The sequence below is a fragment of the Pseudorca crassidens genome, chromosome 18 (genome assembly GCF_039906515.1).
Source record: "Pseudorca crassidens isolate mPseCra1 chromosome 18, mPseCra1.hap1, whole genome shotgun sequence".
NCBI lineage: Eukaryota > Metazoa > Chordata > Mammalia > Artiodactyla > Delphinidae > Pseudorca > Pseudorca crassidens.
In genome coordinates this window covers 10,308,502-10,332,358 of record NC_090313.1, presented here as the reverse complement: position 1 = coordinate 10,332,358, position 23,857 = coordinate 10,308,502, and the positions used below count along the sequence as shown (strand labels likewise).

The 23,857-nt window shown below is 38.5% G+C and overlaps 1 protein-coding gene across 32 annotated transcripts in view; it reads left to right on the top strand.

Annotated features, from left to right (window-relative positions):
* The window catches only part of ITGBL1 (integrin subunit beta like 1), a 292,671-nt gene that overhangs the window by 84,636 nt on the left and 184,178 nt on the right, over positions 1 to 23,857 (top strand). For all 32 annotated transcript variants that reach the window (XR_010936923.1, XR_010936922.1, XR_010936921.1 and 29 more), the window contains exons 3-4: positions 15,255 to 15,401; positions 20,810 to 20,932. Coding sequence is in view for 29 of the 32 variants with exons in the window: in XM_067713272.1 (XP_067569373.1) it covers positions 15,255 to 15,401; positions 20,810 to 20,932 (270 nt within the window). In the remaining 3 variants the exon portion in view is untranslated. The remainder of the gene's footprint in view (positions 1 to 15,254; positions 15,402 to 20,809; positions 20,933 to 23,857) is intronic.

Genomic DNA, 23,857 nt, shown 5'->3' with positions numbered 1-23,857 from the left:
AATTGACACATGTCAACAAAAATATACAATGTTTAATTTTTTTTAACATCTTTTATTGGAGTATAATTGCTTTACAATAGTGTGTTAGTTTCTGCTTTAATAACAAAGTAAATCAGCTATATGTATACATATATCCCCATATCTCTTCCCTCTTGCATCTCCCTCTCACCCTCCCTATCCCACCCCTCTAGGTGGTCACAAAGCACCGAGCTGATCTCTCTGTGCTATGCGGCTGCTTCCCACTAGCTATCTATTTTACATTTGGTAGTGTATATATGTCCATGCCACTCTCTCACTTGGTCCCAGCTTACCCTTCCCCCTCCCCGTGTCCTCAAGTCCATTCTCTGCATCTGCGTCTTTATTCCTATCCTGCCCCTAGGTTCTTCAGAACCTTTTTTTTTTTTTTAGATTCCATATATATATGTTAGCATACGGTATTTATTTTTCTCTTTCTGACTTACTTCACTGTGTATGACAGACTCTAGGTCTGTCCACCTCACTAAAAATAACTCAATTTCGTTTTTTTTTATGGCTGAATAATATTCCATTGTATATATGTGCCACATCTTCTTTATCCATTCATCTGTCGATGGACAGTTTAGGTTGCTTCCATGTCCTGGCTATTGTAAATAGAGCTGCGATGAACATTGTGGTACATGACTCTTTTTGAATTATAGTTTTCTCAGGGTATATGCCCAGTAGTGGGATTGCTGGGTTGTATGGTAGTTCTATTTTTAGTTTTTTAAGGAACCTCCATACTGTTCTCCATAGTGGCTGTATCAATTTACATTCCCACCAACAGTGCAAGAAGGTTCCCTTTTCTGCACACCCTCTCCAGCATTTATTATTTGTAGATTTTTTGATAATGGCCTAGGAATCCAAATCAGAAAAGAAGAAGTAAAGCTGTCACTGTTTGCAGATGACATGATACTATACATAGAGGATCCTAAAGATGCAACCAGAAAACTACTAGAGCTAATCGATGAATTTGCTAAAGTAGCAGGATACAAAATTAATGCACAGAAATCTCTTGCATTCTTATACACTAATGATGAAAAATCTGAAAGAGAAATTAAGGAAACACTCCCATTTACAATTGCAACAAAAAGAAGAAAATACCTAGGAATAAACCTACCTAAGGAGACAAAAGACCTGTATGCAGAAAACTATAAGACACTGATGAAAGAAATTAAAGATGATGCAATGTAATTTTTGGTGCTCAGATTGACACAGTTTACTTGATAATATTCTATGGTGTGTGTTGGCAAGTGTATCCTCACACATTGTTGGTGGGAGTGTATTTAGTATAGTTTTGGAAACAAATCTGTCTACATCTATTAAAATTTTAATGATATGCCTACCCTTTCATCCATAAACTCTGCTTATAATAATTTATCCCACAGATCTATTCACACTTCTGCTTAAAGATGCATGTTTAAGGAAGAATCATTATGACAACATTGTTTGTAGTGGTAAATGACCAAAACTAGTTAAGTGCAAATCAATGAGGGATGGCTACATGTTGTGGTATATACAGTGGAATATTATGCATCTGTTAGAAAGAGTTAATTAGGTCTCTATGGGCTGGGATGTTGATATGAAGAGGTGTTGGGAGACAATTCTCCATGGTCTCTTGTGTTACTGTACTTTTTGTCAACACAGGTACTGATTGCTTTCATTCAAGAATATCTTCTCATGGATGCTTGTACATAGAGCCTTGGAAGATAGACCTGGTGTCTCCATCTGGAGCAAAGGGAAGTTTGTTTATAGCCTAGTGTAATAAGAGAGTGTATCCTTCTGTGGCAGGTTCAGGCATGCTTACTCCCCAATATAAGAGTCAGGATCCCTATCCGGGAAGTTTCTCTCCCACAGTGCAACCCACCACACGTGCAGGAATCCCCTGCTTCTCCTGTGTTGTTTTGTGGGAACTGGGGTTTAGGTAACTGACTCAAATTGAGATTTCAATTACTGCTACTGATATGAGTAATAAAGTCCTTTGACTCTGACCCAAGAGTCTCATGTCTTCTTCCAGAATCCATGACACAGTGTCAGGCTAATTTGTTAGTTTCAAATAGAGGAAAATCAAATCTCAGCCCCCCTTCGCAGTTCTTGACAGAATCTCTCCAAGATATATTTTAGGCAGAAACAATAAAATGAAGGGTTAGAACAAAGTACATCGCGAATTTTAAGAAAACTGATAAATGAGTGTATGTGGCAGATTTACCTTTACATTATTTAACTTGGCTTGAATATTTGGATAAGCAAAGGAAATATTGCTTTTAATTCCTTTTAAAATTTTCTCTGACATTCCTCGTGAGCTTTCCTCCTAGTTTCCAACTGCTCACTGAATGCCAATGGAAAAAAAACAAACAAAAGAAAACAATTAAACATGACTTAGTTCAAGCCTGCTTAAAACTTAGTGTGATTCAGTAATGTAATGATGATCTTAGGTGTAATTAACTCTCTTCAGAATAAATATTCCAGTATTTTTTATTCCTCTTATTTTCAATATAATGTGTAAGATGCACTGGGGAATTCCCAGTGCATCTTATATGATTTTACTGATGCTGTGTGTTCCGGCATGATGGAAGAGGGCAAGGAGGTGGAGAAGGACGAGGGGGAGGGTGGGAGAAAGAGGGGAAGATGCCAAAGGATTGAGAAGCAGCTAATAAGATAAGGACTTAAAAAAAAATAAGATAAGGACTTAAATGTTAATTGAATTAAGGAATAAAAAGCATATTAATTTTTCTTCGTTAGAAAAATGTTAGTAGAATGGTGGGTTTGAAATCGAATTGTAGATAAAAGGTGAGACTGGGAGTGAAAAACTACCTATTTGGAGCTTTGAATAAGGAAGGGAGAATTGACTTGGAATAGAGACTAGAAATAGGGACGTGGGTATAGTAGAGGGAGTGTTGATTACATTTTGTAAAGACCAGGAGACGCTTGTTCAATTTCATGGTATAAGAGGAAGGTGCTAACAATGAAGCTGAGGTTGAACTAGAGGAGAGAGAGGAAGCAGGGCCCCCAGAGAACCAGATGGCAAAGAAATCAAGGCTCCTTGAAAGGAATGGACCTCGACACAGGCTCTGGGGCTGGAGAAGAGGCAGAGTGGATGAGGGTCACGTAAGAGGAAGAAAGAACAGGAAGTTAGGGGATTTCATTCTTGTTCAGCGTTGTGGGTACCCAAGCTGAGTGGGCGACTTGAGAACTTAGTTAGAAATTTGGAGGAATCATTTAAAGACATTAACCAAGAATTTCCTTTTCTATAAGTGAGGATGGTAATACTGGTTTTCTATTTTTTCATGCCATTTTGATAACCAAATAAGATAATATGAATTAAAGTGATTTGCAACTGAGAAGTTTAATATGTATTTGTTATTTTAGGCATTCTATTATAGTTTGGTAAAGCTATTTTCCAGGGTAAATATCTGTATACCAATGTAAAAAAGGAAGACAAGATACATTATCTAGAATGATTAAAATGGGATATTTTAAAATTGAATGGTAGGTTAGACTTTTCTATTATGAAAACTATAACCTTTCAGAATGGGGAATGACATAGCTCATGAGTCAAGAATAGGGAGGGGGTCCTAGAAGTTGGTAAGTTTTGAACTGTTTATATTTTCTTTCTTTTTTAAAAAAAATATTTATTTATTTATTTTGACTGCGCCAGATCTTTAGTTGTGCCATGTGGGATCTAGTTCCCTGACCAGGGATCGAACCTGGGCCCCCTACATTGGGAGCATGGAGTCTTAACTGCTGGACCACCAGGGAAGTCCCTTGAACTGTTTATGTTTTCATGTGAAGATATTCCTCCTGTTTGGAGCAAAGGCTACCTTTGTTGTTATTTTCTTTTCCAGTTCTCCAAATACCTTGACTTTAAATGGTTTCAAAACAAATGAGTGCACTGGCTATTACAGCAACCTTTCCTTTCCTTCTGATACCCTGAACACACTCCTCAGTAAAGTTTGCCCCTCCTCTTCCAATATATACGATTTCTAAAAGAGCTACTTGTTGAAGGAACTGTGTCTAGTTTCTTTTTTCTTCCCGAAATGAGGTAGGGCTATCAGAACAGTGTGACAGAATATTATATCCTAAAAAACATTGCTTGCCCTCTGGCTTTATTTCCAATTTAATTTTTCTGTCGACTGATCTAGATTTAAAATTTTTTAAAAGGGAACCAAAAGTGACACCTCGTTTAAAAATATTTTACCTTGTCCAAAAGTTCCTTTTTTCAATTTTCTAAATGACTTCATGAGCTCCTAAAAAGTTTTAAAAATGAATAATAATGAACTGAATTCAGTCCCCATGCCAACTATTGATATATATTTTTTTCTGGTGACTGATCTTTGTATTGTAGAAAGCATCATGATTTAAAGTCCATTTATCTGCTTACAAGAGAGTGGTTTCATTTTTTTTTCCAGTCAAGTGAATCAAACTGTCAGCAACTTTTATTCACTATCCACTTTATAATAGCTTAGAGCAGAGGGACCCTAGATAGTTACTGAATTAACAGAAAAGTCCTTGCAGTTAGAGGATTTACATTAAAGTTGACTGAACATGTAAATGTTTGTTAATTTTTGAACTGAGAAGGAAATTAAAAAGTAGTTACCAGCTGCTCCTGTTTAGTTGGATGAGGAGAAAATAACCAAAGAATTGCTTGATCATAACATCTGAAGACCATAAGGTGATCATAATCTTTGATTTCGCCATCGCACAGACTTCTTTAAGGAGCAATAAAAGAGTTCTTTTTTAAAAATAGGGTTTTTAAAAGGTAGATATTATTAAAAGTCCAGGCTTTTTGTAAAGTCCACTTCTGGGCATATTTTGGAAGCTCTGTAGAAGGGAGGCTTTCCACAGCCCACTGGAATTTAATAATGCAACAGGGCTAAAAGGAGAGGTGTGGTATTCTTTTCAGACAAAGAAAGTGGTTTTATTTTCTAGAAAACAGGGTTTGGGGAATGGAGGAATCCTAAGCAGAATGATTAGAAAGATAAGCCATAGAGAATCATTTTGCCCATTTCCCAGTGATTCCATAAGCAGTGTGTTTCATTATATGGGGATTTCTGTTGAATTCTTTTCCTATTGACTTTTGACACAAGGTGACAAAGAGAAATATATACTTTTGTTTAGAGATTTTTGCCTTCTAATGTCACTTTTAGGACGGTCCTGGGTATACAAGGTACCATTCAGATTTAGTCGTTTCTGCCAAGGTGCAGGTAAGTGTCAGCCTTTATTTATGGAGTCATCTATTAAGCATGTGGGTTAAAATGTGCTGACTATGCCAGTGGGTGGCAATTACTTCCTCAAACCTTCAGCTCAGAAATGTAAAATGATACACCTTCATTTTTCTATAATTCTTTAAAACCATACCTTGAGCTTCTGTATTAGTTTGTTAGGGCTGCAGTAACAAAGTACCACAGACTGGATGGTTTACATGACAGACGTACTTTGTTTCCCAGTTCTGGGGCCTAGAACTCCAAGATCAAGTTGTCGGCAGGGTTGGTCCCTCCTGACGGTTATGAGGGAGAACCTTTCCCATGACTCTCCCAAGCTTCTGGTGTTTTGTCCGCAATCAGTGGTGTTTTCCGGCTAGTAGAAACATCACCCTGATCTCTGTCTTCATCCTCACATGGCGTTCTCTGTGTGCAGATGTACCCTTTTTATAAGGACATTAGTCACAATAGATTAAGGACCCATCCTACTCCAGTATGACCTCATCTTAACTCATTACATCTGCGGTGACCTTACATTCTGAAGTATAAGGGTTAGGGCTTCAACATCTAAAATTGGTGGGGACACAGTTCAACTCATAACAGCTCCCATTCCACCTACGATAAAAATGGTTTTTGGTTTGATTCTGGGTGTACCTGTAGTTGCTGCAGGACAGTGGTGGCCTGTGTCAGGTACTTGCACCTTCACAGCCATTTCTGTTCTATTGAAACTGTTTTAAGATGGTCCAGAGTCAAGTTACATCTCCCAGAATGGGCACAACCCTATCTCTCTGTGTCCTGTACTCGACCCCCCCTGGAGGGGGCAGGGGACAGTGCCTTTTCCTGGAGACCCAGACAGTGCATAGCTCTTCCCTGCACCTTGCTTCCTGGCTTAGCCTGTACCCTTCTGAATAATAGGGTCCTCCCATTCAGATTGGCAGCTACATTCTACCAGCTCTTCACAGACCCTCAGGTTGTAAAGATTAACCCTACTGTCTCTTCCATGCAGTGTTTTATGAATATGAGTCAGGGTGGTGACATCTCCTGAGTGCTGCTGGAGTCCTAAAACAACACTCCTTTTAACATCATCCCTTGTAGGAGTATTGCTTCTAACGGAGGTGTTTTTTTCTTTTTAAAATTTTTGGGTAAAATATGATCATAAAGTATAAAAAATAATTAAAAAGATCAATATTGTGTCTCCACCACCTAGCTTAAGAAATAGAATCTTTCTTATACATTTGCAAATCCATTGCTTAAATCATTTATCTCCAAACTCCTGATCACACGTCAAAAAATTGAATTTACCTATATTTGTGTATTCATTTATAATTTATCTAGAGATGAGCACCGCATTTTGGAAGCCATGAGCTTGTGTCAGGACCTTTGTTCTGAAGCTGAAAAAGAAAGATTAGGGTGGCCCTATCCACCAATCAACATGACTACTGTCCTCATAAGTAGAGAAGAAGAGACACAGGCACAGGGGGGAGAGGGCCATGTGATGGCAGAGGCAGAGGTTGCAGGGATGCAGCTGCAAGCCAAGGGACTCCAAGGACTGCCAGCCCCACCAGAAACTAGGAAGAGATGAGGAAGTCTTGTACACAGAATCTCAAAGTCCATGACCCAGCTGACACTTTTTTTTCCCCATTGAAATGCATTTTATTTTAAATATAGCAGTGTGTACATGTCAGTCCCAAGCCAACACCTTGATTTGGGACTTCCAGCCTCCAGAATCATGAGGACAGTAAGTTTCTATTGTTGGGAGTCACCCAGTTTGTGGTACTTTGTCACAAACCTAGGAAACTAATGAAAAGCCTAAGTATTTGCCCAAGCTTACCCAGCTAGCAAGTTCTGGACGTGGGACTTGAACCTAGGCAGTCTGTCACAGGAGGGCATTACACAGCCCTCTGGAGGACACAGGGCATCCCCATGTTGGCTGTGAGCCGTAAGGGCATAAACAGAGTTTGCTCTGCAGACAACCAGCACAGCTTGAGATGAAGAAGGCTAACGTAACCAGATGGAGCATATTATTAATATTTGTCAGACATACACAAAGTTCTTTTTTAAAAAAACATATTATTTTTATTGATATAGTATTTTTTATAAATTTATTTATTTTCATTTTATTATTTTTTGGCTGCATTGGGTCTTCGTTGCTGCGCGCGGGCTTTTTCTAGCTGCGGTGAGCGGGGGCTACTCCTCTTTGCGGTGCACAGGCTTCTCTTGTCGCGGAGCACGGGCTCTAGAGCGCACGGGCCTCAGTGGATGCGGCACGTGGGCTCAGTAGTTGTGGCGCATGGGCTTAGTTGCTCCCCGGCATGTGGGATCTTCCCGGACCAGGGCTCGAGCCCGTGTCCCCTGCATTGGCAGGCGGACTCTCAACCACTGCGCCACCAGGGAAGCCCAGCACATGCACAGAGTTCTGAAAAAAAAAATCTCGACATTGAGAGGGATGCTGATAAATACCATCCAATCATCCAGTGCTCTTGGTAACCACATTAAAAGACAAAGTTTAGAGTCTTGCTAAGTCCCATATATAAATATACATACACACATATATGTGTATTAATAAACACATACATACATATACACAGACATACATATACACATATCTCCATTGACCAGATTCCTTGACATACATATTTATCTATAATGAGGAGGAGGTGATGGTGAACAGGGAGTTTCATTTTGTTCTTAGTAAAACTGAGGAGATTTCAGTCACTTCTGATCTCCTAGTCTGGTTACAATATTCTGAGATTCTTAGATTCCAGTTCGATTAAGTTCATTTCCATCAGCTAAGAAATACTGTTGATGGATATTGTGTCTAAGCCTTGAGTGGCTTCTGTCATTTGGTGTATTTGAGATGAAGAGACACCCTTGAATAAAATACCCCAAGACAGGACAAAAGACCAAGACAGAAACCAAAGGAAGCGAGGGCTCCTTTTATTTTTCTTTCACAGAAGAAAATGAAGGAATCTCTGTAAAGATTTCTGTTGAATAAACTTGTAGAACTGGGAGCTGGAGGAATAGAGGACTGAAAGATTCCATCATCTGGTCCAATTGTCTTTCCTCTCTCTCTTTTCCTTCTCAGGACATCTGAGAAATACAGCACATGCTCTAATTATGGGGCAGAGTAGGGAACGCGAGCTTCTCGAGAAATGTGGATGAAACGGCAGAGAAGACAGTTCTAATCATTCCCCCTTAAAGACAGATACTCTGCAACCCTTGAGAAATACTGAGTTTATGTACATGTTTAACTTACCAGACCAAAAAAAAAAATTGAGTCTGAAAAGTTCGAGGATTAACTCACCTGTTGAAGGTCACAAGTCCAACTAGGGCAGAATCTGTATGAACACCTAGGTTTCCTGAATTTCAAAGTGCTTGTGTCTGAGTGTGTTTGTATAATTCTTGCCTGAATATGATATTATAGGTTTGACTTTATGAAATTTGCCACCTAAGATTCAGCTAAAACATTGTGTCTTGATTTGCTATAATTTATATTTTATGTTTTATAATTGTCTTAGGTTACCAGAATTCTAATGTTAAATCCCCCAATTGTAGCAGTATTCAACCCAAACCCACTTTAAAAATAAACATATCAGGGTAATCTGTGGTATTTTAATGGGTACTTTGAATAACAGACAGGATTTTGTTTCATGATTGTTTTCAGTAGCAAACAAGATTTGGTAACAATATCCACCACTACCACCCTGATTTAATATGTTGAATGCCCCATTTGAAGGAACTACTTTGGTTTGTTGTAAGAAAAAGAAAATGATTGAGGCTATAGTATGGAATTTTCAAGATGAAAGGAATCTTTGGGTTATTCAGCCATTTTCTTAATTTTGCAGATCAGCACCCTGAGGTCTAGAGAAATTAGATAACTAGATTCCTGAATTCTTCTATCTGCCATCTTTAGCATTATTTAATTTTAAATAGTGAAATCTGATAATTTTACTGTTAGAATTCTTTCAACGTGTATTGAGTAATCCAGTTCTGAGCATGTGAGTTACAAAAGGAAACAGTGTCATCAAGCCACTAATCCATAGATTTTACTGGTACCACTTTTCCTAGAGCAAGCGGGTGTTCTCACGTTTACTACGTTGCAACTAAATGGATAATGTTGGCTGTAACAGGAAAAACACAGCTTTTCAGCTAATAAACTGTGTGACCTTGAGCGAGCTAATTACCCTTTGCTCCTCCTATTTGTAAAACAGGGAAACAAAAATCTGTCTCGCTGGCTTCTTATGGCAAAGACTAGCCTGTATAAAGTACTTATCACTCTACCTGCAAACCAGTAATTGTTAGTTTTCCTTTCCTCTCTTCTTTTCCATTTTCCTGATCAAGGTTACGTGGTGGATTAGCATCCAGGCAGGACTAGAGCCCAGATCTTTCCATTTCTGGGGCAAAACTCTCTTCTACACAGAATTCTTCCATCATTCACATAGTAATGTTCTCAGAAATGGGAAACAGAAATATCTAAGAAGTCAGTTTGTAATTAGCCTGAGAAGCAAAATAGGGACTTGTACCTCTGTCTTGAAAACGGTCAAGTTTCTATTGCAAACCATGAAGTAATTGTAACGTTAGCTAAGGGATCCTTGTCTTAGAATTTTAGATGTGGCATTGTTCTTTAGTTTCTTATACCTAGAGAGGCTGGGAGATCTATAGTGTCTCAGAAAGAACAGGACAAAAATTGAGTGTGTCTTTTATTAAATGAGCTTGTTTGAATCCACTGGACAATAAGACAATGCAGGTCTTGGGAGTTTACTTATTTGACCAAACCAAATAGATTTGCAGGGCCAACTGAGTGCTCAAATTAAAATATCTATTTCAGGATTACCATGTGGCTCTAGCAGTGGAATACCTAGCTTATCTGACATCCAGAGAGAATCACTTTTTAACATCCTCCTCCTCTAGATAATAAGATTGTTGTCAGTAGTAATCATGGAATAATAATTAATCATCACGATTTGTTTCCAGCTTTATTAAGATACAGTTGACATACAGCGCTGTGTAAGCTTAAGGTGTACAGCATAATAATGTACATATATTCCAGAATAATAACCACAATAACTTTAGTTAACCTCTGTCATCTCATATAGATACAAAAAAAAAGAAGAAAAAGTTTTTTTCTCCTTGTGATGAGAACTATTAGGGTTTACTCTCTTAATGTTGGAATATGCTATACAGTATATTTGTATGTATATTAACTATAGTCATTGTGTTGTACATGACATACCTAGTACTTATTTATTGTATAACTGCAAGTTTGTACCTTTTGACCACCTTCATCCAGTTCCCCTCCTATTCCCGCCTCTGTGTTAACTACAAATCTGATCTCTTTTTCTATGAGTTTGGTTTTTATGCTTGTTTGGTTGGTTGGTTGGCTATTTTTAGATACCATATATAAGTGAAATTATACAGTATTTGTCTTTCTGCATCTGACTTATTTCACTTAGCATAATGCCCTCAAGTTTCATTCATGTGTCCCAAGTGGCAGGATTTCCTTCTTTCTTATGGCTGAATAGTATTCCATTATATATATATACTATATATATATATAATATATATACACATATATATTATATATATATACACTATAGCTTCTTTATCCATTTATCCTATACCTATGCCTACCTATGTCTACATGTATCTATTATCTATCTATCTATCTACCTTTTTAAGACTTCAAAAAGACTTGAAGCCAAAAACATATAGCTAATCCAATAGGCATGTTAATTTTGGCAGTTTATTTGCATCCATAGTATCAGTAGACTTGGAGGAGAGTTAAGTGCCGTCCCCTTCAGCTTTTTTTTGTTTATTCGTTTGGCAAAGAAAGGTGCTATTACTTTTCATTGGTATATGCAAATGGCTAATTGATTTTTAAAAGTTCTTCAATACTGGTAAAGTATTTCCAATTGGAAACAGTTTGTTTTCATTTTTAAAAAAAGCATCAACTTCTCTTCCACCGTACACTAGTGTATCTTATCATCACTCCGAGTGGAATAGATGAGTGTCTGCATTACCCAGGTAAAAGGGATCACGGAGTAGTGGTGGCAGTGCTGCAGTTGCATTGTTTGTTTAAGAGTCACAAACCCCATTCTATTCTGTCTCTGTTGGAATGCCCTTCCTTGCTCAGTGGTGGTCAAGGCTTTAGCTCACCTCAGAAGCACTGGAGCCAGCCGACCAGGCCTCCATATTCTTACCCAAAAAGGAGACTAAACTACTGGACTTTACCCTCCACCGTGACTTGTCTTCCCTTTCCGGCGACTGGCGGCACTACTCACAGCCCTGGGAGCAATGCGAATAGCCTTTGGCTTTTTCATCCTTATTGCTTTGTGGGGGGTGGTTCTGGCATTTCTCTCACATTCTTGTTTTGTGTGTTTGTTTTCTCTTGACTCCTTGAGAACATATTTGAAGGGCAACAGATTTATTCTCAAGGATGTTGGATGGTTCGTTTTAAGACGGTATTTTGTAGTTGTGGAAACAGAGTTATCTGGAGAAGAGCCAGAAGTGGAGTGGTCTAGACAGCCGGGAACGGTGGATGTTCTGCTGGTTAGGACTTCATATTGCCCTGGGCAAGGGCCACCCTTCGACCTGGACAATAGGAGGGGTTCTGCTCTGGTCCTCCTCTGCCATCCTTTCCCAAGGCGGAGTGGGGTGGGATGCCCGAGAGGCCAAGGGGACATCGCCACCTGGAGCCCTGGGCCCTGCCACCTCTGCTCCCCTAGGCTGAGGTGCCTGGGACCCAGGACCTTCTACCCTGAAGGTCCCCAAATCTCTTCCAGAGCCTGCTGTGGCTTTCCCCCCAGTCAGTGGCAGTGCAGATGTCCTGAGGCTGGGCTGGTGGTCAGGGAGCAGCCACCGCAGGTAGAGGGCAGGGGAGGGGCTGGCAGAGCTGTGGAAGCACATGTGGACCTGGGCCGGGCTGTCTGTGGGAATTCTCAGGCCCTCCCTGTGTAGGATAGAAACGGGGATGAGGGGGCTTGCTGCCAGCTCTAGCCCATTTATTTGCATATCTAAGAGAGAAAAATGATCCCATCTCGTCCATGACTATACAGCAGGAAAGAGGCTAATCAGGGCTTACTGTCTGCAGCTGTTGAGGTTTAAATTGTGTGCCCCTAAAAGATGGGTGAAATCCCACCACCAGGCGCTTGTCAGTGTGACATTTGGGAAGAGAGTCTTTGAAGGTGTAATTAAGATGAGCCTCTACAGGAGTAGGATGGGCACCAATGACTGGTGCACTCGTAAGGAGAAAGATGTGAAGACACAGACACACAGAGAAAAAAGCCACGTGAAGACAGAAGCAGAGCCTGGAAAGCTTTCACAGCTAACGAGCACCAAAATCACAGGCAACCATCCGTAGGTAGGAGAGAGGCATGGAAGAATTTCTTGCTCAGATGCTCCAGGAGGAATGGATCTGCAGACACCTTGATTTCAGGTTTTGGGGCTTCAGAGCTGGGAGAGAGAAAATTTCTGTTGTTTTAAGCCATTCAGTTTATGGTACGTTGGATGGTAGCCGTAGCAAACTAATACACAGTGGATAAATTATTTGCCGAAGCCATGTTATTGACACTGTAATGGAGATTACCTTGCTTGGATAATACAGCAACCTCATTCCCTGAGGTTGGCCAAAGCTCTTATTAACCTTGGATAAAGAGTAGAAATAGAAGATTATTTTCTTTCTAAAAAAAAATTATACATTTATCTCCAAGTAAGGTTGTACAGGCTATTACTTGGTAATTCTTGACGGTAAAAAAAAAAATCGGTTCTCATTTACTTTCCTAAATGGAGGAAAGTGAATCAAGAAGGCCCTACTGGGCATGAAGATTAGAAAGAACATAAAGGCAGAGGACCCTGTCCTACATTGTCTGTCATCTTTGCCTCCAATCAGATGCTACAGGAAAAGCTGAAAACACACTACCTGACACAGTGTGTGCCCAAGATATTAGTATAAGTTGTAAGGAAAAAGGGCCCCCTAATCAAAAAAATTGTATATGCCACATAAAGTTAAATGGCTTTTTCATGAAAGGACCTCTGACGGGCTTCAGTGTGCTGATATATATCATGGCACGCTAAGAGAAGAATATAGCATGTCTCTTTCCATGTTTATTTTATCATAGAACCTTTTATGGAAGAAGTTTCTGAAACTGGACCTCCATGGACTAACTTTGGGTTGTAAGCACCTAAAATATTGCTTCTACTGATGCTTCATTAGGTCAGTGTGGGATGAATGAGTCTTTTCCTATCATCTGTGTACATTTTCCTTATTTTTCCAAATCTCCCTCCATTTCAAAAATCTGTAACCTTTGACCCACAAACCATTACCCACCTCTGTCATATACACCTTAGTTTGGAGTTTAAGATGTTCTATCCAATATAGAAGAAGCACTGAGTATTCTTTTATTCTAGATACTTCATTTTCTTCTAAAGCATTTTTATTTTCTTTGCAGTTGATACGGAGCTTTTTTATTGGGATGAACCATGACTGACATTTAACTTATTGAAGTGGCTACTTCATGTGGTTTAACCTAATACACTAATATTATTAAAGAATCGTTACAGTTACTGAGATACTTAATTCACCAAAAGAGGCTTCGCCACCTCAAGAATTTGGCTTAATCCTTTTATAAATAGACTGGATGGTTGGCAGGAGAGATCACTTATGCTTGTAAATGATACCAAGTTGGCTGAGATTGACAATATCATGTAGGACCAGACAGGAATGCAAGATGATACAATCAATTTGACAGAATAATGTGCACTTGATAAAATGAATCGCAATTAGGGTACAGGCAAGATTTTGTTTGTAAAATAGAATAATTAATTCGAAAAATGCAACAGGAATAGAAACACTTACATGGACTGGGCCCCATGCAGGGGAGTTTTAAAGTCATAGCCAATCACAGATCCAGGCTCTGCCAGGCATGCCCAAATGGCAGGCCTCTGAGCCATTCATTCTGACCGGCCATCTGGATTTCATCATGTGGATTTTGGCTGCCACCTCGAATGATTGTTGGCCCGAGATCAATGATTCCATTCCACTGTGGCTATGAATTTCAGCCATTAAGACGTAGTACTGTTACCTTGAATAATACAAGAATTTTCTCTCTGTAACCCATTCAAACTCTACTCACCTTCCAAGGCCCAGTTAAAAGTCAAGGAAGTGTAGAAAATCTTTCCCCTCTTATTTCTATAGGTTGTAGACTACCTCCCTCAACTTAATATAAGGTCCAACAAACATTTCTGGCTGAAGATAACACAATTCTCTTTGCATATTAGCCTCAACTTTTCAGTTTGTAAGGTCCTTGAGGGCAAAGACCAAGGCTTGTATGTGTTTTGTACTTCTTTCTAATATGTAGTCAATAAAACATTAGCAGGATTCTTCAAGCAGGACTTAATAAAATTAATAACCACAACAATAAAAACAGCAAAATGTTGATTTGAGAGCATGGAAGGTTGAGAAATTTTTGTGGCAGTAGATGAATATGGCTCTTATCCTTTTGACTCTTGAACCAGATTACCCCATCAAGAAACAAAATATATACTTATTTTTCATGTCAATCTTATCCCAAGGTGGTATTTAATATATCTATACAATTTTATTACATATAAAATTCAAATAAATATCAGGCCAATGTTTAGTTTCGTGGAATTTCATGTGTTATAAAATGCAGTTAAATGGAAATTGTTTTTACGGGGCTTTTGTGTCTTAAATATGCCAGTGCTAGGTGGACTCCTTTAAGTGCTAAATTTTCTGAGCATGCGGTTTTTCAGACCTTTGGTTTATTATCTATCCTAATGTCTCTATGAGTTAAGTGAATGTTTTTAGAATGATATATCGAAGTTGATTATGAAAATAAAATCCACATACTTCATTATATGGTATATAAATAGGATTACCCCTCAGTCACTGTCGTTTACCTGTGTTTGAATTGATTATAGCTCGGTCCAGAACCAACATCACTCTTAAGATCCTTAGTTACAGTAATGGTTTCCTTCGGAAAAGAATTTGAGTCTAACGGGATGTTGTTAAATTCTCAGGCCACGGTACGTGTGACTGTGGAAAGTGCAGATGTGATGGAGGATGGTCTGGGGACGCTTGCCAGTACCCAAAGACCTGTGACCTGACAAAGAAACAGAGCAACCAAATGTGCAAGAATTCTCAAGATATCATCTGCTCTAATGCAGGTAAGAATTCCATGCCCTGAGAATTCTTAAATGAAATAATTTTAATGGTAATATGTAGGCGTTGAGAAATGTTGAACCTCCGAGTGGGACTGCTTTTGAGCATATTTTTTTGAAGTGAAATTCAGATAAATCAATTGGGAAAAATGTCCTCTTGCTGAGACTGGCAAGTCTGATGCTCTCCAGCTGTTCCAAATGCCTTCTTCAAGTAGGATAGTCACTGGAAGCAACACCCTGACAACATTTTAGGTAAATTGTGAGCCATGATTTTGAATGCTGGATTAATCCTTTTAAAAAGGATTTGTATAAACTTACTTAATTATCTTCTGTTACGGATCAAGGGTGCTTTGAATTTATACCTTGGCATCAAAAAGAACCAAACTCTTCAAATCTAATGGGGGTTTCCAATGCCCTGGATGTGAAAACCATTGCAGAATATAGTGATAGCAAGATTTTTGTTTGACTAAAATATTTTATATCTGGTAGACATCATTTAAAAATATTTCTTAGAAATTTACAGAGGAGCTGTTAAAATTAATTACCAAAATCATATAAAACACAACAACTGTGGTTTTGGTTTCAATGGTGTTCAGCCAGTGTTACTATAATTAAATACTCTTTTAACAGTTGGGCACGTAGAACCTCAAAGTCAGTTTTTTCTCAGCCCTGGTTGAACTTGAGAATGCTCCTGTCCTACACTGGAGGCTCTGATTTAGTTGCTTTGGGGTCTGATATGGACTATAGTGGTTTTTTTTAAAAGTTCTCTGGGTAGTTCTTACATAGATCCAGGGGTGTGAGCCTCTTGCTCTGCATGCTGAAGGCCAGGGTTTGACTACATAAATGAGTATCTTCCCCCCTGAAGCTCCCATTGTTGGTAGAGTCCTTCTGCATTCAGAGCTGGGAGCTTTCCACAATCTTTGATTGACAGGAGTTGCTCTGTGTAGATTCAGTGCAGTAGGGTGTTTTGCTAATAGCAATCAGGTCTACTGCCAAGGCAAGCTGTGAGTGGAGCAGCTGGGGACCGTGACGAAAGTGCTAATGGTCAGGTTACTTTCTCTGTTCACTGATACTCTCCTGGCTTCTCTCCAGCACTTCCTTTTTTCTTTTCGTCTCAGTAGAATTTCTCTACTTCCGGTTCATGACACCCTCTAAACACACACACACACACACACACACACACACACACACACACACACACACACTCACCATATAGCCGCTTTTGTTTTGAAAACTTCATGCTTTCCAAACTTCTTTCAGTAATAAGACTTGAAATCAATTTCAGTTTTGTTTCTTTGTACTCTATTTTCAGATTGATGGATGGATTAATTGATTGATTGATTGATTGGTTTTCAAATCCAGGATTTTTTTTCTTTTTAATAACACATTATAACCACATAGGGGTTAGTTTAGGAATCCAAAGATGTTTCAGTGTTCAGGAATCTAAATGCATGATTCACCACATCAACACATCTTAAAGGAGAAAATTTACAGAATTGTTTCAATAGATGATGAAACACATTGGATAAGATATAAAATACGTTTCTAAGATATCTCTACCTCTATTTTTTTAACATGGATACAATACTTCTATGTAATCTTACTGTCCATATTCCAATTATGTCAATTGACCCAACAATGCCCTTTACATCATTGCGACCACCTCTGTATAGGATCCAGTCTAGGGGCAGTGTTACGTCTGGCTGTCATATCTCTTCGACATCCTTTAATGTGTCTTTAGACAGTTTCCAGAGGCAGCACAATCTTTTTTTCTGTCTCTTACTCTCTTCTCAGTTTCTAAGCCTTTCAGGTTTACTTTGGGGATCTTGCTGTCATAAAGCTTTCTTTTAATGCCTACTTCTACCAGCCCTAGTTCAGGACCACTGCCCCCAAACTGCATTAGTGTCTGAGCTCTCTATACTAATTTTTCCCCCTCATATCGCAGTGTGATTTGCAGGAAGCAGCTTGGAACAGAAGGGGAAGAGGAGGTGTATGGAATGGGCAGAAGACTGAAGGGCAGGGGGAGATGGAGATGGAGCTGGGGACTAAAGGAGTTCCAGAAGTTGACTCCGTAGGGGCGCAGAATGGCAAGGCACAGTCTGCAGAGCAAAGCAAGGCTCCAGCACCATTGCATCAGGAGTATATGCTGGTGTTCAAGACAGGGAGTCATCCTAGAAAGAGGCAGCTATATTAGGCAGAATGAAAAGTCAGAGCTAAAATAATCTAGCATAAAACAGAAGACCAATCCTAGAGACTGAGTTAACTGGCAACCAAGAAAGAGATGCAGGATGACACAGCATGAGCACGCGAGTCTGGCACTTTTGCCTGGGCTTCCATATGCCGTATCTTGGAGCCTCAGTTGTGAATTCTACTTGATGAGTAAGACAGGAAGTCTCTGAACTGTTGTAAACTTCCTGCATCACCCAGGAACAGTTCAGATGTGTGGATTGGAGTGAGCCAGCCTGTGGGGGACGTCAGTGAGAAGTTGTAGAATTCAGAGGCAGAGGCTGTTCCTTCCCATCTTTCCTGAAAACAATGACTGCATACGTAGCCCTAACTATGTTGCACCTCTCTCCCTACCCATGAAGGGCTCCTGGTCTTCCAACAGATAAATTCTAAAATTCTTGACCAATAACTTGATCCTATACTGTCTGCCTTTTTTCCAAACTAAAGCCAGACTCTTCTCTGTTAAATCCTCCATCCCTATTCCTTAGCCCAGGCTCTTTCTTCAACATCACAAGTTTTTTCTCCATCTCCACTTGTTGAAATTCTATCTATACATCAAGTGCCAACTCAAGAACTTACTCCCCTACTGTGCCTTTCCTCCTTCACAGAGCCAGACTGAGGTTTATACTATCTTTATAGCATTTGTCACAAATCTGTTGCAAATGCCTTTGCGTCATCTGGTTTCATATAGATATATGTATATGTAAAAATTATCAATCACCTTGCTCTTTCTTCTTGGTCTATGATTTACTTAGTTTTAATTTTATCCATCTTATTATCTTCTATAGCACTTATGACTTCACCAATAATATAATAAAGCAATGAGAAAATTTAATGAATGGATACGTGGATGGTTGAAAGACAGCATAAATAAATGTGAAAATGAAAAAGACGGATGATAATTAGAGAACAAAATGAGATGACGCAATACCATGAATTGTAGCGTTAGATTGGAAATGACCTTTTATAAATTAAAATAGTTTATAAAACAAAGTTTATAAAAGTTTATAAACTATTTTATAAACTTCGTTTATAAAAAGAAGTTTAATGGAAGTAAAATTCACACAAGTATTCTCAAGAAAGAAAAATAACAAGCTCAAATTCTGCAGAATCACCATTTATATGTGACTGTGAGAGAAAGAACACTTACAGAGAATAGCAAATCACAAGTGACCTGTGTAACAGAATCATGCAGAGAGTATGGAACCAGGAAGTAGTGGGATCCATAAATATAAAATGTGTCTGGAGAAAATATTTGGGAATATGGCTGATACACTCGATGTCTTAATGGGAGATGACAAAGAACCCAACATTTTCTGAAAGTCTACAGTGTGCTAGACACAGTAGCATTTTTAGATAGGTGACTGGGTGATCTATTTATCACTTGATCCACACAGCAGCTCTGTGAAGAAGAGCAGATAAGGAATTTGAGAGTTAGAGATAAAAGTAATGACCTCAGTTAAAGATAAAAGTAATGACCTCAGATATGTATAGCTAGTGGGGATTAAGACCTGGATATGCCTGCAAATCTACCTCAGTCCTAAATCTGTGCTCTTTCTGGTACACCACATACAGAATTGCCAGTATCCAGTAGCTCATTTCAAATATCCATATTTCAAATATCCATAGTATCATCTTTGGTTCCTTCCCATCCTTTACCTCTCAGACCCAGTCACCGAGTCATCTTTTCTTTCTCCTGAAAATACCACCACGTGTGTTTGCTTTTTTCTAAACTCACAGCCATGACCTGGGTCAGCCTCTATTTTCTTTCCTGCAGACTAATGAACTAACATTCCCTCATATCCACTTGGCCTCATTTCATTTCATTCTCCATATGACAACCAGAGTAACAGGGTGGGAATGAATACCTGATCACATGACTCCCTTGTTGAAAACATTTCAATGGCTTCTCATTTTTCTGCTTGATTCAAGTTGGAAATCTTTAATGTGACCTCTTAGACTTCCATAAACTGCATCTTTAGTTGCCTTTTTCCTTTCATGACATTTTCCACTTTATTTTCTGCTATACGCCAGCTGTCTTTTTCTTTTTTCCCTTATTCCCTCTTTTACCTCAGAGCTTTTGCTGTTGTTTCTTGCTGGAAGTGGGCTTTTTCACCTTCTCAATTCTCTTAGCTATTATTTTTACTTTGCTTTCAGTTCTCAGTTTAAGAGCCATTCCCCAGGGACTCTATCTTTGCCTACCAGGTCTCAGTTAAATCCCCTTATTATGTGTTTCTGCAGCAGTTTGCACTTCTCCCCTGATTTTATCACATTGTTTTTTACTCATATAAAACTTTAAGAGGAGGATTATGGCTGAATCCATCTCCTGTTGCATTTCCAGAGTCTAGGATGATACTGGTGAATGGCAAAGTCTCAATTACTCTATGGTGACTGCTGTGATGATCGATTAAAAATTTAAAAATAGGCATTAAAAAGGAAGCTCCTCAAATGGACATTCTACTTCTCAATATCCTTTGAATGCTGTTTTATTGTCAGTGAAATCACTCTTGGGGTTGTAGTCAAATCCTCAAACTTGGCCGGGTATGTTGTGTGTGGTAGACTAGATGATTCCAGTGCCTCTATATCACCCTGAGCTGCCCTGAGGTTTTGGTGAGGTCCCAGGACTCTATGCATAAGAAAACCCACTCTGGTCCCATAGTCATAATGACATGGCTATCAGTTTAACACTGTGGGTATGAAATTATTAGGGACACCTAAGGTTTTCATTTATGCATTTGATAATGAATTCTACAAATATTCATTATATAAATAATATGTTCAAATATTGTGCAAAGCGTTGAATAAATAACTGGTGAGGAAGATAAGCAAGGTTACTTCTCTCACAAAGCTTAGAATTTTCTGCTTTAGTTCACCTAAGACCCAGGTGTAATTAGAAGATACTCATTCATGCATTGATTAGATGGACATGTATAAAGTAGCTCTGCTCTTGGGAAGGTCAGATTCATGAAACTATTAGAGGTCAATCATAATAGCTGTGTACTATAGAACATAACTGCTGGGCTACAATAATCTCAAAGAATGTCATTATCTCATCATACCCACAGTAAAACCTAATTGGAATATTAAATTGATTTAAATTGGCTTTATCTATGAAAGAGATAGGTTCAAATTCATTAATTATAATTTATATGCACTTAAATAATTTTTGCTCTGTTTTAATGGTTTAGGTACATGTCACTGTGGCAGGTGTAAGTGTGATAATTCAGATGGAAATGGACTCGTTTATGGTAAATTTTGTGAGTGTGATGATAGAGAATGCATAGATGATGAAACAGAAGAAATATGTGGAGGTATGTATATTAACTTTGCAGAAATTAATAAAAGTACTTGATTTTTTCACCTATTTCATTGCACTTTTATTTCTATGAATTTCTGTGCTAAGTTTACTCATTTAAGTTGAACCTATGTTTATTTGGAATACACTTCATATAGGGAAAGTTAGACTAAGGCATTCAGAGCTAACTAGTACATCTTAAAAATTTTTTATAGATTTTATTCTTTAACCATTATTTATTGAAGTATAGTTAATTTACAATGTTGTGTTAGTTTCAGGTGTACAGCAAAGTGATTCAGATATATATATGTGTGTGTGTATATATATATACACACATATATATGTATATTCTTTTTCAGATTCTTTTCCATTATAGTTATTGCAAGATATTAAATATAGTTCCCTGTGCTATACAGTAGGTCCTTGTTGTTTATCTGTTTATACAGTGGTGTGTATCTGTTAATCCCAAACTCCTAATTTATCCCATCCCCTGTGGTAAAACATGTTTGTTTTCTATATCTGTGTATCTATTTCTGTTTTGCAAATAAATTCATTTGTATAATTTTTTTAGATTCCACATATAAATGATATCATATGATATTTAGAGCAGACTAGTACTTTTTAAATGCAAAATCAGATTGTTCCCCAAGGAGAGCCAGATCAATATGGCGACAGGCCAACTGCATGGTTCTGTAGTGGTCCTAGCTGGACTCTGTCTTCTCTACTCACCTTAACTGCTTTTATTCTGCTTCTTTTATTCCAGTCTCTCCATTGCATGTTTTAATTGCATTGTCTTTCCCGTTCTGAACCATAAAACTTTGAACAGTCTTATGTCCTATTGGGGACATTGAAGGCCAATAGGATTATTAGCCTAGAATCTATCCCTCCCCACCACACACTCAGATAACTTTTTTCATGATTGTTTCTACAGACCACCATGACCTCAGTCCATTTTTCTGTTGTACCAATTATTGCGTGCTTGCTAATGTCAAGCACTGCAATAAGTACTTCACATTCATTGGGTAACTTACCAGCATTTGGAATGACTTACCAGGGTTGAATGGAATTTAGACTCCTGTCTGTCTGATGCCAGAGACTGTGCTGTTGACCCCTCACCATAGAGAACTGCCCTGGAGTTTGGAGCTCCGTGAGAAAAGCCTTTCTCACCACCCGCAGTGCCCTTCTCTTCTGCTTACTTATATGCAAGCTTGTGCCCAGAGAGAGAGAGTTTCAGTCGTGCTGGCACAGGAGAGGAAAGTAAACAGCAGTGAGAATCCCTTCAATTTAGGTAAATTCTTCTCTGCTGTTATTAAACATTTTAACCTGGTTACCTCTGGCCTCATCTCTCTATCCGGCAGTAATTGCTTCTTTCATTGAAATCTGAAAAGACTCCGTGCATGGAATCCTATCGTGCATACCAGATGGGTGATCAGAGGAGTATTTTCCCTTCAAGGATCAGGAGCAAATGGGGCGAGGGGGAGCCAGAGGGCCATACAGTGTCACTAAGCTGTCCTTTTGTTTACAAAAACAAATTGTGGCTTCAATTCCTGTGGTCATCCAGATGCTCTTATTTTAGGTCAGCTTGGTTTTTTCTCTCTGGTTTCCTTGCTGTACAACCAACCAAGATAAAACCAACAAACACGAACCTTCATTTTTCAAGCCAGTGACCTAAGCTGGATGCTGCTCAGACAATTCTGCTAAAGGGCTCATTCCAAAATAATTAGAAAAATTAGATAAGTCTACCCACAGATATTATGTGTTTGTCCTGATATCTTATTTCCAATTATTACAGATCAAAAAAGAGAAAGGGAACATGTGTGGAGTCAGTGTTTTCTGATGCACACCACCAAAGCAAAGTCCATTTGCATGTGTAAATATAAACATTGAACTGGAAACAACAGGAAGTGTTTAACTCTCAAGCTTTCCACTCATTATTTCCGTTGGTTCGAGGCTAAAGCAATTTCATGGTGCAAAGTCTCTGACCACAGATACTTAGCACTCCAGTAAACAGCCTCTGGGGATGACCTTGACTGGGATTCTAGATTTTTCCGTGTGTCATTCACATAAAACCAGTCTGTTGAGAGATGATCCTACAGCCCAATAATGGAGCAATTCAAAAGCAGATTTTCTTACACCATTAGTTTGCACAAAGCAGAGAATGATGCTCCTTGTCTGGAGTGTGTATTGTCCTGAGGCTTATATTTTATCTCAATTATTCAGATATGTCTTATTACAGTATTTTCATTTGAGCTATGAATATATCTGCTTAATTTTCCACCTATATCTGCATACAGTATAGCCTTACATGATTTATCCTAGTAATCCTATTCGCCTCTACCTCAGTGATTTTTTAGTAAAACCCCAATTCAATGCTGAATTTTATAAACATACAAAGAATTTGAGTTTGAAGAATGAAGATTTATGATCATTTGTTAATCTCATGGTAAGCCTTACATAGGTAGCATCTTAAATAAATTTCCTACAATGACAGAGGAATAAATTTCTGAAGATTTCTGAGATTATAGCAGAAATTCTACTTTTTGAAGTTTAAAAAAAAAACCTGACTCCTAGGAAAAGTTGTCTTGCTTTCTTCCAGTGTAATCCTCAAGTTCCTAAGGCTTGTGATGTAATACTGGAATGTGATTTTTTTTTGTGTGTATACATATAGAGATATTTTGAAGTTTATAAAAAAAAGTATAGCTTTAATATTTTATTATTGATGAACTCATTTGATAGCCTTTATGTCTGCTTAAGTGAACAAATTAAAATTTGCTGTAGAAATGATCATTGTCTATTAGCTTAAAAAGAGGTTTTCTGTGGATACCCCGATTACAGCTTATTTAGACAGAAAACATGGCATGGTATGCTTGGGTCCCTGTCTCTTTCTATCTCGCTATAGCACTTTCTCTTCATCTCTCGCTCTGTCTCTCTCATGTATGCT